General features: G+C 48.5%; 1 protein-coding gene across 1 annotated transcript in view; it reads right to left on the bottom strand.

Moving 5' to 3' along the window:
- ARMH4 (armadillo like helical domain containing 4) overlaps positions 1-15,643 on the bottom strand; it is a 141,211-nt gene that overhangs the window by 105,401 nt on the left and 20,167 nt on the right. The window contains exon 5 of the mRNA XM_075065867.1: positions 14,321-14,551. Within this exon, the coding sequence (XP_074921968.1) occupies positions 14,321-14,551 (231 nt within the window). The remainder of the gene's footprint in view (positions 1-14,320; positions 14,552-15,643) is intronic.

Here is a 15,643-nt window from a genome sequence, read left to right as displayed (position 1 = left end):
GATTCCCAGACTCTTAACCATACCCATCAGGGCCGGCTCCAGGCACCAGCATTCAAGCGGTGTTTGGGTTGCATATGCACAGGAGCGGCAGTCCCTGTTATTTTGCCCCATAAGCAGCGTGCGAATGGCCCTGCGCGTTGGCGGGAGCAGTCCGTGCACCTTAGGGCGGCTCACGCGTTTACCAGGAGTGAAGGCAATCCTGCGTGCCAGCCACCTATGTATAGTGTCCGGGCGGCTGTAGCTAAAACAAGAAGCTGCCCGGCCGAATTGCCGACACTGCGGGATAATGCGCCTCGTGCTGCCCTAAGGGCTACAACGGACTGCCACCTGCGCCGGGGGCAGCGAATTCGGGCACGCTGCGTATGGGCGAGGAAACACTGTAGAGCCGCCCTGCTCCCACCCCAACACACTCTTGAGGATATGCCTAACCACAAAGAAAACCGACACAGCTGGCCCCATGCAGCTATACTAACAGGCTGTAGGGCCTTGAGGCTGCAGGGCTGTTTCATTGCTGTATAGGGGTTTTGGGTTTCTATGTCATGGTATGTTCCCTACTCGCTGCACCCTTGAGCGTCCAAAAGGCTAGACGGTTACAGTGCAGGAATCTCTCATAAGGCTCAGTTTACCACACTTTAGAACCTGTAGCGCTGCCAGCACCAGGAATTCCAGTGGCCTGGGACTCAATGTCCCCCAAAACCTTGCCTGGGGACCCCCAAGACCCAGACCCTCTGGATCTTACACCAAGGATAGTAAACCCTTATCCCCCACTGTTGCCTTTCCCAGGCTTCCCCCCGGTTACCGGCAACACAGGATCAAACCCTTAAATCCTTAACAGAAGCGCGAAATTCACCTTCCCCCCTTCAGCTCCCCTCCAGACTTCTCGCTGAGAGAGAAACAGTATAATCCTACACAAGATGAATAGCCTTCTCTCCCTCCTCCTTCTCCCACCAATTCCCGGTGGATCAAGCCATCCCCGGGACCAGAATAAAACAACATCAGGTCTCTTAAACGGAAAAGCTTTTAATTAAAGAGAGAAACCAGTAAAATTCTATTTGTAAATCGTTAAGATGGATAGGTACAGGTTTTTTTTCAGTTATAAGACTGGAACACCTTCAGCTAATATACAAGTACAATATAAATCCTTTCAGCACAATACAATTGAACTCCTTCAGCATACACAATTAAAGCTACCCTTCCAGTCGCAAATGCACAGTTTTGGCAAATTAAAGAAACAACATACGCCTAACTCGATCTAATACCTATACATTAACTATTTTGAACTATATAGTAGTGTTGGAGAGATTGGGAACTGGTGCATGCTTGGTAGACCTCCAGACCCAGAGAGAAAACAACCAAATCTAACAGACACACAAAAACTTCCCTCCTCAGATGAAAGTTCACTCTCCCTGATTGGTCCTCGGTCAGTGACAGCCAGGCTCAACTATCTTTGTTACCTTAAGGCAAGAGACATGAGTACTTCTGTGTATTATATTCACTTGTCATGTTTATGACAGGGCTGGAGCCAGCTTTGGCGATTCCCCGACGCACGGGCTCCTAGAGCCCAGGCCCAGCTTGAGTTGGAGATCTACTACAGCAAAAAGCTCCAGCCGCTGGTGAATGGGCGCGTGGGTGTCAGTTGCTGTAAGAAGACATACTTGGGAGAAAAAACTCCTGGGGAACCCACTTAGGGTCTATTTGGCGTCAAAGGGCTGCCCAGGCACTTAGAGCGCCAGCAAACGGTGCCGGGGAGCCCCTAAGGAAGCGGGGCGCCGCAGTCTGTCCATCGGCAGGTGGGTCATTTCAGTCTCTCGGAGGGAAGGACTGCTGCAAATTGCGCTGCGGATGATGAAGTAGGCGGGCATTAGAGCTGCCAACCACCTGGTTTCCTCCCCACTCCTGGAACGTGGCGCCAGAATAAAGCGGCCCCTGCTGTCACAAGTGCGCACCTCCACGCTTATTAATGGAAGCTGCAGTTGGAACCCTTTCCTAAAATGAGGCAAGGACTACACATAGGGAAACACTCTAGGACAATGCCTTAACCACACCTACAAACTCACGGATTGGAAGCCCACACCGCTATGAGAAAAGAAAAGGAACGCCCCCAGCCCTCAGTCAGTAGGGCCTGTCAGAAGGTCTCTGGGGTCATCCTGCAAAACGCTAGCATCTAGTTAGTTGAAGTCAGTGAGTGAGGAGGGACTTGCATTGCAGAATTGACGCGACTGGATTAGTAAAAGGGCTGGGGTTTCTGCCCCTGCCAGTGGGGAGAGCAAGCATAAGACAGCGCAGTTAATAATAAACAGTCAGTTTAAAAATGAATAACATTGCTAGTATGGATAGGCGCTGGGGGTGGGGGTGAAGTGCTATGAATCAGCCGCATTCAGTGTCAGGGTGTTAATGGTATAAACGCAGCCCTGGCACTTTGGCAAAATATGAAATTTGTGACCTTGGCGAGCGCGTATGTTCATTTCTGCACTCAGCCTGGGCGGAGGGGAGTGTCGCATATGAGACATTGGACCATTTGTATTTTCGTAAATGTAGTGCAGGGTCAGTGCATGGTTAGTGACATGTTAATAATCTGTAAGAATGCCACAGTCGATGCGGGATGGCGTGGTTCACATTGCACAGGAGCTCGGAAATTTCACTATGACGATAAAGAACAGGGAAAGTATTGTGGTGCCTGGGCTTGGCTAATCTTGCAAGTTGCATAGCGCTGGTGAGGGGTTCGAGTCGCTGACTTAGAGGTGTCTCAGCTTTGAGAGCTCGCAGGTGCCGTAAGCTGTTTTGCAGCGTGGCTGTACACCTGGGTCTGCTTCGGGTAGCGAGCCAGGCTGGTGATAGCGCGTGCGTACTCAGGTTGGCACTCACAGCATTTTTATTTGGCTCCATGACGGTATTAGAGACTTTCCGCAGCATCTTTTCCAGCCTCTCTGGTACGCTTTAGCACTCACTGCCTGGGCTCAGGGTGATCCGTCTTTTAATGCCCCGGGAATTTTAAAAATCCTCTTCCTGTTGCTCAGCGGATGGAGTGCAATCAATCAATCCAGCATCAGCAAAACAATGCCTCCACGCCCCAAACAGTTCTCCAGCATGAGCCCTTCCGAGCTGCAGGATCTAATCAGGTGTGTGGGAGAAGAGACAGTTCAGTCCCTACTGCACCAGCCGCAGAAAAGAATCACGCCAATATCACCGTCAAGAGGACAGCTGGGCGACCAGCCGCATCGTAGAAGTGACAAGAACTGAGCAAGTGTGCCTACAGCCCAAACCCGTGATCTAAACCGTTGCTCTGGGTGCGCCCCCACACCCGATTTGACAAGAGCTTGGATTGCGTACTGGATGTACCCACTCGCCAATAGAATGACGTTCACAGCCTGGACAGGGAAGGGACACGAGGGTGATGTCCGCAGACGCAGCCAGGAGCTGTTTTCTACCCAGAAGAAGCAAGGCTAGTTTCGCGTTCTTCTACTTGGGGACTACTATTGAGGAAGGATCAAGGGTCTGTTCCAGGTAAGAGCTTTTATTACAAGGAATTGTGCAAATGTTTTTGGAGCAGTGGGGCAATTGCCTAGATGTGGAATAGGCCCATTGATTTGACTCTATCACGTCGCGGTTAATCTGCCTCGTAAAGAGTCTCTTCAAAAGTTTCAGCACAGAGCGTGTGCATGCGCCAACAAGAGGGAGAGCAATGTCGTCCCGCGGGCACACGTCCGGTGCCATTGTGCCGTAGGGGGGACATGGTCTACACACAGGAAGCTGATGTAAGGGGACCAGGGCGGATCCATCATATACTGTAGAAGGTCTCCCCGCTCCATCGGCAATAGTGAACCTAAGCGAGCCCGAATATCTGAAGGTTACACATTCTGTTGAAATGAGGGATGCTGCTTTGAGTGCATAATTTCCACTGCACCTGATCTTTGCAATCACCCCATGAGCTAACAGGGAAGAGAAGGCAGCCTGAAAAACCCCCACCCAGAGAAAACTTTTTATGAAGGTGACCTACAAGGGCATAGAAGAGGGTCTGCGCTCACTTTTGCTTCTTTATGATCCTGAGTAGTGAGATGGAGTGGCCTCCCTCCAAGCCAGAGATGGAGGGACCTCTCTTCACACACCCCCCTGCTCCCGCTATCAGTGCAGGGCTGCTGGAACAATTTTTACAGCGGGGTTGCTGAGAGCCATTTAACCAACCTGTAAACCCTGTATATAATGGAAACCACTTCAAACCAGGGGGTGCAGCAGTACCCCAGCACCCCTAGTTCCAGAACCTATGCCCTGGTGGGAAGACCCAGGCCGGGCCCACTCCTTGTGCGTGGACCAGGAAGTATAAGAGGCACAGTCTCCAGTGCAGTTGGGCCACAGCCAGGGAAGGAATTGGCTGCCTCTGCCTTGCTCCTGGCTAATGGTCCAGGGACCAAGTGGCATCACCCTCTGCTCCCAGAGGAGGACCCTGAGGAGCTGCCAGGACTGCTAGTTGCCCAGTACTCTGAGAAGCTACCGGGACTATGGGTGCCAAGTACTCCAAGGAGCTACCGGGTCTGCCGGGTGCTGAGTACCCCGAGGAGCTACTGGGACTGTCAGCTGCCAAGTACCCTGAGGAGATCGGGGACCCTTGGACTATGGAGCCCCATCCCTGGACTGTGGTAGGAAATAACCCAGGGAAACCAAACTTTAGTTCAGCTTTGCTGCCAGAGCGTGAGTCAGCATGTTCCGGTGGGATCCCCAGTGACTCAGTGCCAGACCTCTCCGCCCCTGTTAGGGCCCTGGGTTGGGACCCAATGGAGTAGGGTGGGCCCAGCTCCCTTGCCCCTCTGCTGCCAACCCCACCCCTGGGGTGGCAGTCTACCCACCTTAGGCTTAACAGCCTGTGTTTACCTCATGTCTGCCCAGTGAGGGAGCTGGGCCATGGACTGCTGCTGCTCCGCCCTGCCCAAAGAGCTGAGCCAGACTGCCTTTGCTGTCTGCCCTAGCCAGAAGGCTGGACTAAAGCCTGCTCCTTGCTCTGCCCTGCCCAGAGGGCCACAGAACCAGACTGTATTTGCTGTCTGCTGTAGTCAGGAGGCTAGGCCAGAGACTGGCCATTGCTAGGCCCGCCCAAGACTGGCGATGTGCTAATTCCCCTGCTCATAGACTTTGATCGTTATGACATAGTAAGGAGGGCATGGCCTCCCTCCCAGCTGAAGGGGGAGGGACAACCTCCAAAGTACTACATCCATAAGAATTTTGTGTTTGTTTTTTCCTGCTTGTTTTTATGGATTTAGAAATTCAGATCTTGTTTACCCTAGAAAACCACTGGGAAACTGGAAAGGTTAACATCACAGTTATCAAGGAAATGAAACCTGATTAACTGGGAAGGGAAGGGCTTTAAAAAAAAAAAGGCACAAAACTACATTTTATTCCCCTTTTGATGTCACCTTTGAGCAGCTCAATTCAGCTGCACAATGCATCTCCTTTATCCTTCACAAAGAACACCAAAACCAACAGGATGCTGCATAAAAACACTCAGCCAATGAAAACCCTAGACAAAAGCATTGTATTACTGAACAATGCTCATCGTCTGAAAACAGCCTAAGAGCAGCTACAGTTACCTAATGGGGCAATTCTTGAGGACTGATTAACTCTTGTGAGAGACAGACAGTAGCTCACCCACCTTGTCTTTCTTATATCCTGGGACTAACATGGCCACAACACTGCAAATAACTCTTTTATGTCACTTATATACCAATCACATCTGGTTCATCAGGTTTTCTTTGTACTTCTGTTGAGTCATATTTTCAAAAAGGCTTAATCCAATTTTCATTTGTGAGTGCCCTGCACTATACATGCAATCACCTGTTTGTGCAGTTTTGTGTAGTAACACTTCTGCACCCACCTGTAATCAGCTTATGAAAACAATTAATATTGCCACAGTTGCAACAGCAGCACACACAAATAATAACCAATATTTGATTATTTAGGCTGAGATTTTTCAAAGCTGCCTATGTGATTTGGTTTTCCAGTTCCCAGGAATGGGGGATCAAAATCTTTTAGGGAGCTTTGTAAGCCTTAGCACTTAATCTTTTGGGGGCCTGATCCAAAGCCCACAGAAATCTTGACTTTAGTAAAACTTTGATACTGTCTCACATGACCTTCTCATATACAAACTAGGGAAATGCAAACCAGATGAAGCTACTATGAGGTGGATACATAACTGTTTGGAAAACCATTCCCAAAGAATAATTATCAGTAGTTGAGATCATACTGGAAGGGCATAATGAGTGGGGTCCTGCAGTGATCAGTTCTGGGTCTAGTTCTGTTCAATATCTTCATCAATGATTTAAATGCTGGCATACAGAGTACATAGATAAAGTTTGCGGACGATACCAAGCTGAGGGTGAGGGGGTGGCAAGTGCTTTGGAAGATAGGATTAAAATTCAAAATGATCTGGACAAACTAGAGAAATGGTCTGAAGTAAACAGGATGAAATTCAATAAGGACAAATGCAAAGTACCCCATTTAGGAAGGAACAATCAGATGCACACATACAAAATGGGAAATGACTGCCTAGGAAGGAGTACTGCGGAAAGGGATCTGAGGGTCATAGTGGACCACAAGCTAAATACGAGCCAACAGTGTAATACTGTTGCGAAAAAACAGAACATCATTCTGGGATGTATTAGCGGGAGTGTTGTAAGCAAGACACAAGATGTAATTCTTCTGCTCTATTCCACACTGGTTAGGCCTCAACTGGAGTATTGTGTCCAGTTCTGGGCACCATATTTCAGGAAAGAAGTGGACAAATTAGAGAGAGTCCAGAGAAGAAGGACAAAAATTATTAAAGGTCTAGAAAACATGACCTCTGAGGGAAGATTGAAAAAATAGAGTTTGTTTACTCTGGGAAAGAGAAGAATGAGAGGGGACACGATAACAGTTTTCAAGTACACCTCTACCCTGATATAACGCGACCTGATATAACACGAATTCGGGTATAATGTGGTAAAGCAGTGCTCCAGGGAGGGGGGCTGCGCACTCCGATGGATCAAAGCAAATTCGATATAACATGGTTTCACTTTTAATACAGTAAGAATTTTTGGCTCCCGAGGACAGCGTTATATCGAGGTAGAGGTAAATGTAAAAGGTTGTTACAAGGAGGAGGGAGAAAAATTGTTTTTCTTAACCTCTCAGGGTAGGACAAGAAGCAATGGTCTTAAATTGAAGCAAGGGAGGTTTAGGTGGGACATTAGGAAAAAGTTCCTATCAGGGTGGTTAAGCACTGGAATAAATTGCCTAGGGAGGTTGTGGAATCTCCATCATTGGAGATTTTTTTAAGAGCAAATTACATAAACAGCTGTCAGAAATGGTTTAGATAATACTTAGTCCTGCCATGAGTGCAGCAAACTAGATTAGATGACCTCTTGAGGTCCCTTCCAGTCCTGTGATTCTATTAAATCAATGGGATCAAGCCATAGCTGCATTGTTCTTGGGTGCCCCATATGTGTTCAGAAAACAGTGTATTGTATGATGTTGCTTTTTATTTTATGGTTTAGTTCAAACAGATAACTATAAAAAAACTTGTTTGGTCTTCATTGAAAATTTTTATGTGACAAATTCTACTATTATCAGCAAACAGGCACTCTCTCTGGATGTCCCAACCTCCATAACCACTGGGTTAAGGCCTGTGTATATCTCTCAACATTGAAGCATGCAACGTTTATGAACCAGGCTCTGGCATCTTTTCTGCAAGAGCCATGTTTAAGCACAGTTTGCCACAAAGGTGCTACCGTAGTTTCACTAGTCAGTCACGGTCAAGAGAACAGTCCACTGTTAGGGTCAAGAGAACTACATATTGGTTTGAAAAATATACTGACACACCATCCGTACATGGATCCCACTAAGCCTGTTTTAACCAGGGATAGTGAGTTGACATGGAGGTGACCAAACCAGGGTCAACATATGTGTTTGAGATTAGATCCAGCTCAAGAATTTAGTCTCAGGTACAATTTTTGAAACCCATTTTGCATCTGGATTGGGCCCCTCCCGAAAAATCGGCCACCTGTGTTCACTTGTTTAAGGAGAACAGCATTCAAGCCCAGTTTTAATCCAGCTGCCAAACATGGCCCATCTGTAAAGAAGATGCTAATTTATAAACATAATATACCTAGAAAATGGAGCCACGCAGACAGGACACTAGGTGGGGAGGGCTCTCTCAGGTATCTGCCTGACAGGTCTTGCCCACATGCTCAGGGTCTAACTGACCGCCATATTTGAGGTTGGGAAGGAATCTCCCCCAGGTCAGATTAGCAGAGACCCTGGTGGGTTTTCACCTTCCTCTAAGCATGGGGCACAGGTCACTTGCAGGTTTAAACTAGTGTAAATGGTGGATTCTCTGTAACTTGAAGTCTTTAAAAAATGATCTGAGGACTTCAGTAACTCGCCCAGAGCTTAAAGGTCTCTTACCGGAGAGGGAGGGCGAGGTTCTGTGGCCTGTGATGTGCAAGAGGTCAGACTAGATGATCACGATGGTCCCTTCTGGCCTTAAAGCCTGAGTCTATGAGATGCTGCTATAACCCAAAGCACATGCCGTTATTAATTGATTTCATATGTGAAATTTTTTTTTAAAGGAGACAGCCAGGTGAACATGCAGCCCCCATTCATGCTCTGAACCTCGCCCTACTTGGCATGGAGGACCTCTACAGTACTTAAATAGCTGCACAGTATGTGTTTCTTTAGAAATAGGGAGCCAGATCCTCCACTGGTGTAATTCAGCATAGCTCCACGCAAGTCAATGGAGATACACTGATTTACACCATTTTATGATCTAGCCCAGTGTCTTTTTCTCCCCTCACTTCCCCTGACAGCCTGCAAACTGTGGCCTCAATTCTGCAATCAGGCCCTTACAGATACCAGGATCCCCTATCAGGACCTCATTACCCTGGAGAGAAATGTCTAGAATTGTCCTTAATTCAAAATAAATGTCTGTTGCTTTCTTGGTCTATATGAACCTCACTGAGAATCTGGTCTTGCAAAACTTTCATTAGCGTCAATAAGGCTGCAGGATCAGGCTCTTTTGTGGCTGGAGTTCAGCCTTCCCTTGCCTTCTCCTTAAGGCACTGTGACACCCTCGCTACCCAGTAGTCACCACTGCCATGTAATTGAGATATGTTGTGTACAAAGTATGCCTTGTGAGGTATCATTTTAGAAGTCTTGATCTGCTAGACATTACTATCTCATTGGATTGTATGAGCTATCAAGGTATGTGAAGTTTGGCTATGTATGTGGTACTGAAACATGTGAGGCTGAAAACACCCACAAGCAGCCTTTCAGGTACAACAATAAAAAGGCCAAGCAATGTTAATGGCTTACTGAGGAAATGCACTCGAGCACAAGGATTACCCCAGGGACTGCGCACAACAGAAACCTCTCAGAGATACCACTACACAATGGGAACTCTTTGACCCAGGTCACAGCAAAAGTGCTTTCCAGCAAGTGGGAAGAAGATACAAAAGGGGGAAATGACAACATGATGGTACCTCACTCTCCCTACAACACACCTGGAAACACCTAAGGAACAAAGACTGAACTGGGGGACGTGATGGTCCCAGGCTAAAGCGATTTTTAGCCTGTGTATGAAAACCTGGCAAACTCAAGCTGCAAAGCAAAGGCAGCTTGTGCCTTAAGAATCTGCCAGCCTATCACTCAGGGTGAGAACTTGCTAATTCATATCCTATCTATCTAGTTTGTTAAGATCAGTTTGTGTTTTTGTTTATTTACAAGGTAACCTGCTTTGATCTGTTTGCTATCATTTATAATTACTTAAAATCTATCTTTTGTAGTTAATCAACTTGTGTTTGCTTTATCTAAACCAGTGAGTGGGAGTGAAGTAACTCAAGGGGGAAAGGCTGTTGCATATTCCTCTCCACATTGAGGGAGGGGGCGAACTGTATGAGCTTACGCTGTACTGTTCCCTGTGCAGCACAAGATGGTCTAATTTGGGGTTTATACTCTAGATAGGGTGCGTGCCTGAGGAGCTGGGAGTAGCCTTCTCATGCAGCCTGCTTGTAACCGCAGCTGGGTGTGTCCCTACCTGTGTGCATGCTGGTGAAAGTTCAGCTGGAGGGCTTTGCAGCTTGTCACAGCAGTACAGCATGAGAGGGAGCCCAGGCTAGTGGGTCAGGGGGATCAGTGGTACCCCAGTTCCAGGTGATGCCCCGGGGGGAACCCAACACAGGCACCATTTTACATTTGGGCTCTAGAGACAAACCGTCCTCTGGATAAATAGCTGTTAAAAAGAGGAGAGAATTGAGTTTGGAAGCCACTTGAGGACGGTCACTTCTCAGGCTAGAGGCAGGATCAGAGAGGTGTGTGAGGGTGTCGTGTATCCAGACACAAAAGAGTTAACAGTACTGTTGCTCTTCTAACCTGATCCCGGGGGAGAAGATACAGTTGGTGTGGGAAGCTGGGACCAGCAGCTTGCTTTCAAATGCCATTCCATCTCAGAGGAAGGGCATACTTTGCCCTCCAGTAGCCATTAGGCAGAGGGCAGAAGAGGCAGGGCCGGCTCCAGGCCACAGCACGCCAAGCGCGTGCTTGGGGCGGCATGCCGCAGGAGGCGCTCTGCCGGTTGCTGGGAGGGCCGCAGGCAGCTCTGGTGGAGCTGCCGCAGGCGTGGCTGCGGACGGTCCGCTGGTCCCGCGGCTCCGGTGGACCTCCCGCAGACATGTCTGCGGCAGCTCTACTGGAGCCGCGGGACCATTGGACCCTCCGCAGAAACGCCTGCGGCAGGTCCACCGGAGCCGTGGGACCGGCGAACAGCAGAGTGCCCCCCACGGCGTGCCGCTGTGCTTGGGGCGGCGAAATTGCTAGAGCCGGCCCTGAGAAGAGGTTATACAGAGAAGACACAGCCCAGAACAAAGGGAGTGGGGAGGTGAAAACCTTATTGATTCCTATCAATTGGAGCAGCTAATCTCCTGTGAGGAGGGAAGGTTCTCCCTGGATAGCTCACGGCCCACTTTAGTGGGTTGGTAACGGGGAAAGCGAGTGATAGCAAGCTCTGCCTCAGCGTGAGAGAAAGGAGGTTAACCAGAGGCAGTGTGTAAACCTTGTGCTGCTGGGGGTGGGGTAGTGGCAGATTTGGGCACCCTGGAAAACTCCTCTGCCTGCACAGCCCTGGGGCGGGGACAAAGAACTCTTCAGTCTCATGGCTGCAGCAGGGGGCAGGGGAGAAGAGAGGGAGGAGCAAGCAGGGGATGGGGCCACAGAGGGAAAAGGCAGAGTGGGGGTGGAAAGGGGACAAGGCCATGGGCGGAGTGAGGAGTCAGAATAGGGTGGGGCTGTGGGTGGGGCCAAGGGGGAACTGGGGAGACTCAAGGCTCAGAGCGCCAGCCAGAGCAGAGATTTCTGCCGCGGTCCCAGCCAAGGCTGAGAGCTCGACCCCAACTGGGCCTGAGGTCTCAGCCTCCTCACACACCCCCACTGTGGCCGGAGCCATGGGGGGCTGAGAGCAGCGAGTAGCGGCAGGGCCTTGGCCGGAAGAGGTAAAGCAGGGGGCTAGCCTCCCCAAGGGGAAGCTTCACCGGCTGCCCATGAGGTTAACCTCAAAATTCCTGGCTGACCAGTGGTGAACTGTCTGACAACCCGGTCCAGAGCTGCCTGCTCAGCCACAGCCATGTACCACACTGAGAGAGATGACTTGGTTGCTTAGAAACTCGGTATCCCGCACAGCTCCGTGATGGAGCCAATAGACCCTCAGGCTTGTAGGTTGATGTAGTCATTAAGGAAGCCGCTTGCAGCTACTGACCGTATCAGCAGTTGGAATGAATGCATTTCAGAAGCTTAGTACTTCATTCAGTTATAAGAACAGAAATAGGTCTCGGGTTGTTTAAAGGGAATAGGCGGGAGCCCAATAGAAAGAGTTTCTCATAGCAGAAAACAGGGTCATTTATCCCTATGCAGACAGAGGGAAGGAGCCGAGTTAAACACCCCCCACCCAGGACAAAAATGCTTCAACTTCAAGAGACCCCCAACTTTTAAAGAGTCTGGAAATGAGTCGTTCTAGGTCCACTTTGAACCACACCCTGTCTATTCTAAACCCACTCACTTTACCCTAAATACTCCACCCCTTAACCTTCCCCCAAACTCCTGTTGTTTTTTCTAAGCTCCACACACACACCCCAACACCCCCTCACACACACACACTACACCTTGTATTGCCAAAAGAACAGGCCAGATTCCCTTGGAAGTAAACAGGAGATGGGAGACGGGATGGTAGTAGGGAAAACAAAAACACGTTTGAAAGCTGGGGGTTGGAAAGAAGGTCCAGGGGAGGGATGGATCATGATAGCATAGAACATGGGAAGGAAAAGGGCTGAAGCAGACAAAAGGAGGGAGATGTGGGAAACGAGTGAAAGAGAACAGCCTGGAGAGGAGTATGGTACATGCCTCCTGAATGGTGTCAGTCCTGTCTTTAAAGTAATGAGGGAAGATCCTGGATCGAGAATGAGAGACAGGGAGGGAGGTTTCAGGAGAGGTCCAGGGACTTAATCAGAGCTGAGGGGACAATGATGGCACGGTCATAATGTTTCATCTGGCGGAGCTCAGCACAGCAGGAGAAGAGATAGCGAAGGAGAGGGGAGATACAGGCCTGGGATTGGGTGAGGCAGTCCTAAGAGTGGGAGAGGGGAGCCATTGGTGTGAGGGTACAGGAAAGGCAGAGATCAAGGAATTAAAAATGGAGGATGGAGAGCAGCAGACTAGCATGAATGGCTGGTGGAATGGATGCCATGGAAGGGGGGAAGGTGAGCAATACTAGAGGTGATCTTAAAGGGTGGGCTCAGAGGAAGGGCAGCAGTGCTTAATTTGAGCCCTGGCACTTTGAGGCTCAGCAGTTCATAGCCCCGGCACCTCTGGACTTGCCACGTCAGTTACGAAAGTAAAAAAATTGCTTGAGCCCCTTTTGTTACAAATTAAGCACTGAAGGGCAGCACTGGCTCTTCAAGATTTAACTAATTTCTCGTTGCATCAATATGGATCTTTTTAAACAGCCCCCTCTGCCTGAACTGGGACAACAAGGACAAGTGCAGAGTCCTGCACTTAGGACAGAAGAATCCCATGCACTGCTACAGACTAGGGACCGAATGGCTAGGCAGTAGTTCTGCAGAAAAGAACCTAGGGGTTACAGTGGACCAGAAGGTGGATATGAGTTAACAGTGTGCCCTTGTTGCCAAGAAGGCTAACGGCATTTTGGGCTGTATAAGTAGGGGCACTGCCAGCAGACCCTGGGACATGATCATTCCCCTCTATCTGGCATTGGTGAGGCCTCATCCGGAGTACTGCGTCCAGTTTTAGGCCCCACACTACAAGAAGGATGTGGAAAAATTGGAAAAAGAGTCCAGAGGAGGGCAACAAAAATGATTAGGGGGCTGGAGCACAAGACTTATGAGGTGAGGCTGAGGGAACTGCAATTGTGTAGTCTGTAGAAGAGAAGAATGAGGGGGATTTGATAGCTACTTTCAACTACCTGAAAGGGGGTTCCAAAGAGGATTGTTCTCAGTGGTGACAGATGACAGAACAAGGAGTAATGGTTCACGTTGTAGTGGGGGAGGTTTAGGTTGGATATTAGGGAAAACTTTTTCATTAGGAGGGTGATGAAGCACTGAAATGGGTTACCTAAAGAGGTGGTGGAATCTCCTTCCTTAGAGGTTTTTAAAATCAGGCTTGATGAAGCCCTCTCTGGGATGATTTAGTTGGGGTTGGTCCTGCTTTGAGCAGGGGGTTGGACTAGATGAGCCCCTGAGGTCCCTTCCAACCCTGATATTCTATGATTCTATGACTGCGAGGCACTTAGCGCTCGAGATTGTCTCTTTTCCCTTACGCAGTTCAGGAGCGTTAACAGCACCTCTTTGTGGAAGACACTGGGTTTCAATATGTGGGGACTCAAATTGCTTGAATATAGCTTTAAATACGTTATTATGGTCATTGTGTTACTCGTGCGGGACAGAGGCACCAAAATGAGCCTTTACACCATTGGTTATCGTCACCAATAACAAGTACTACTGGGATTTCGTGGAATGTTCCTCCTCCCCTGCACCTCAAGTTGTTCCAGCATACAGTTCTATCAAAAATCAATAATTATGCTCAGCTGCACAATGCACAGTGTTAATTGTCCATTGTGTCCCTGGGAAAGGGGGACACATTTTCCTGTTTCTCCTTATTTGCACCTGTAAGAAATGTACATAAATCTGTCTCCCAGACAAAATTACAAAAGTGAAGAAAAATCAAGTAGCACATCCGAACCCAGGTGCACCATCTCACACCAAACCAGCCTGCCCACTAGCCTTCAGAGCATGTGTACCTTCCGACTCCAGCCGGTCCAATCCGTAGGTGACAGCTGTGCTAATCTGCCTCACAGATGGAACAACTGTTCTCCTTACAGAAGATGCCATCAAAGCTGGAGTTGCCAGGGTCGTAGTTCTGCTGGTCAGCTCCTCCACCTGCATTCTCATTCCAGCGAGGGTCTCTGAGGATTCGGGAAGAGCAGTGACTGCTTCCTCATCTGAGACAGTGACCAGGTCTGTTAAGACTACTGAAAACAGGAAGCATAAATACCCATCACGATAATTATTGCAGACCAAGTGTGCAGTAATTATTAAAGAATTCATTCTTAAAGGGAGGCTTAACTTTAAACAAAAAGGAATTATTAAATTCTGTTATCAGAGAGATGGTGCAATGAATGAAACCAGTACTCCCCGAGGGCCAGCTCTCTGAGTGTGGGAGATCTCCCGTAACAAGCCTTCTGTTAGTTTTACTTTATGTTGCTTCTGGGGATGCCAATCACTACACTGAGGCACGTCAAAGGCATAAATCAAGTTATGAACCAAGAGACAGATCTAATTGTTTACTGCACAGATAAAATATTAGGGATGATAAATTTATAATTAAACTCTAGCAGCAAATTAATTACAGTGGGACTTTTAAAAATAAGTCCATTTTTTTCAGAAAGGAGTCATTTTTTTCCTACCAAAACAACCTCACTCTGACCCAATCGGTAGTTTTCACACTGTAGAGCACCACAGCAAAAGGAGACTTCCTGGCTAGGTTTGACATTGGTGGTGTTTCATTATAAGTGATTTCTACTGTATTAATGCCTTGGCTGGATTTTTAGTTACTTTTGCAGCGCTAGTTTGATGTGAAGGGGAACCTAGGCTGCGCTCTTTGCAAGGGTAACAGAGTTTCTGACGCAGTGGGTGTGCACTCCATGGCTGATGCCAGGAGGAATTCTGGTTACGTTTGCAAGGACTCCTCCTGCAGCTCTATACCACCCCTAGGGTGTGCTTCTGAGGGAGCCAGAATCCAGCCCTAAAGGCTTTAGAAGGTCTATCAGGAAACCCAGTAGATAAAGTAAAGAAAATCCCATCAAAAGCCTACCAAAGATAAAGCTCTTTCATTAATTCCCCACAACAAAAGGCTAGTAATTAGTCTCACATCCCTTTGGGCTCAGTCCCAAGGAAGGAGAGACTGTAGCCATATTGTCCAAGGAAGAGCAACCAGCTACGTTAGGGCAAGTGGGAGGAGCATCCCTGCTCACTCTCCATCCTTCCGCACCCATTAGTTTGTGGGTGAGATTTTCAAGAGCGGAGTCCTTGCTCTTCCCCCTGCACCCAGAGTCACTACTGAG

The sequence above is a fragment of the Chelonoidis abingdonii genome, chromosome 4 (assembly GCF_003597395.2).
Source record: "Chelonoidis abingdonii isolate Lonesome George chromosome 4, CheloAbing_2.0, whole genome shotgun sequence".
In the NCBI taxonomy this organism is placed as follows: Eukaryota; Metazoa; Chordata; order Testudines; family Testudinidae; genus Chelonoidis; species Chelonoidis abingdonii.
The sequence above is the reverse complement of the archived record's forward strand: the minus strand, read 5'-3'. Positions and strand labels throughout refer to the sequence as shown.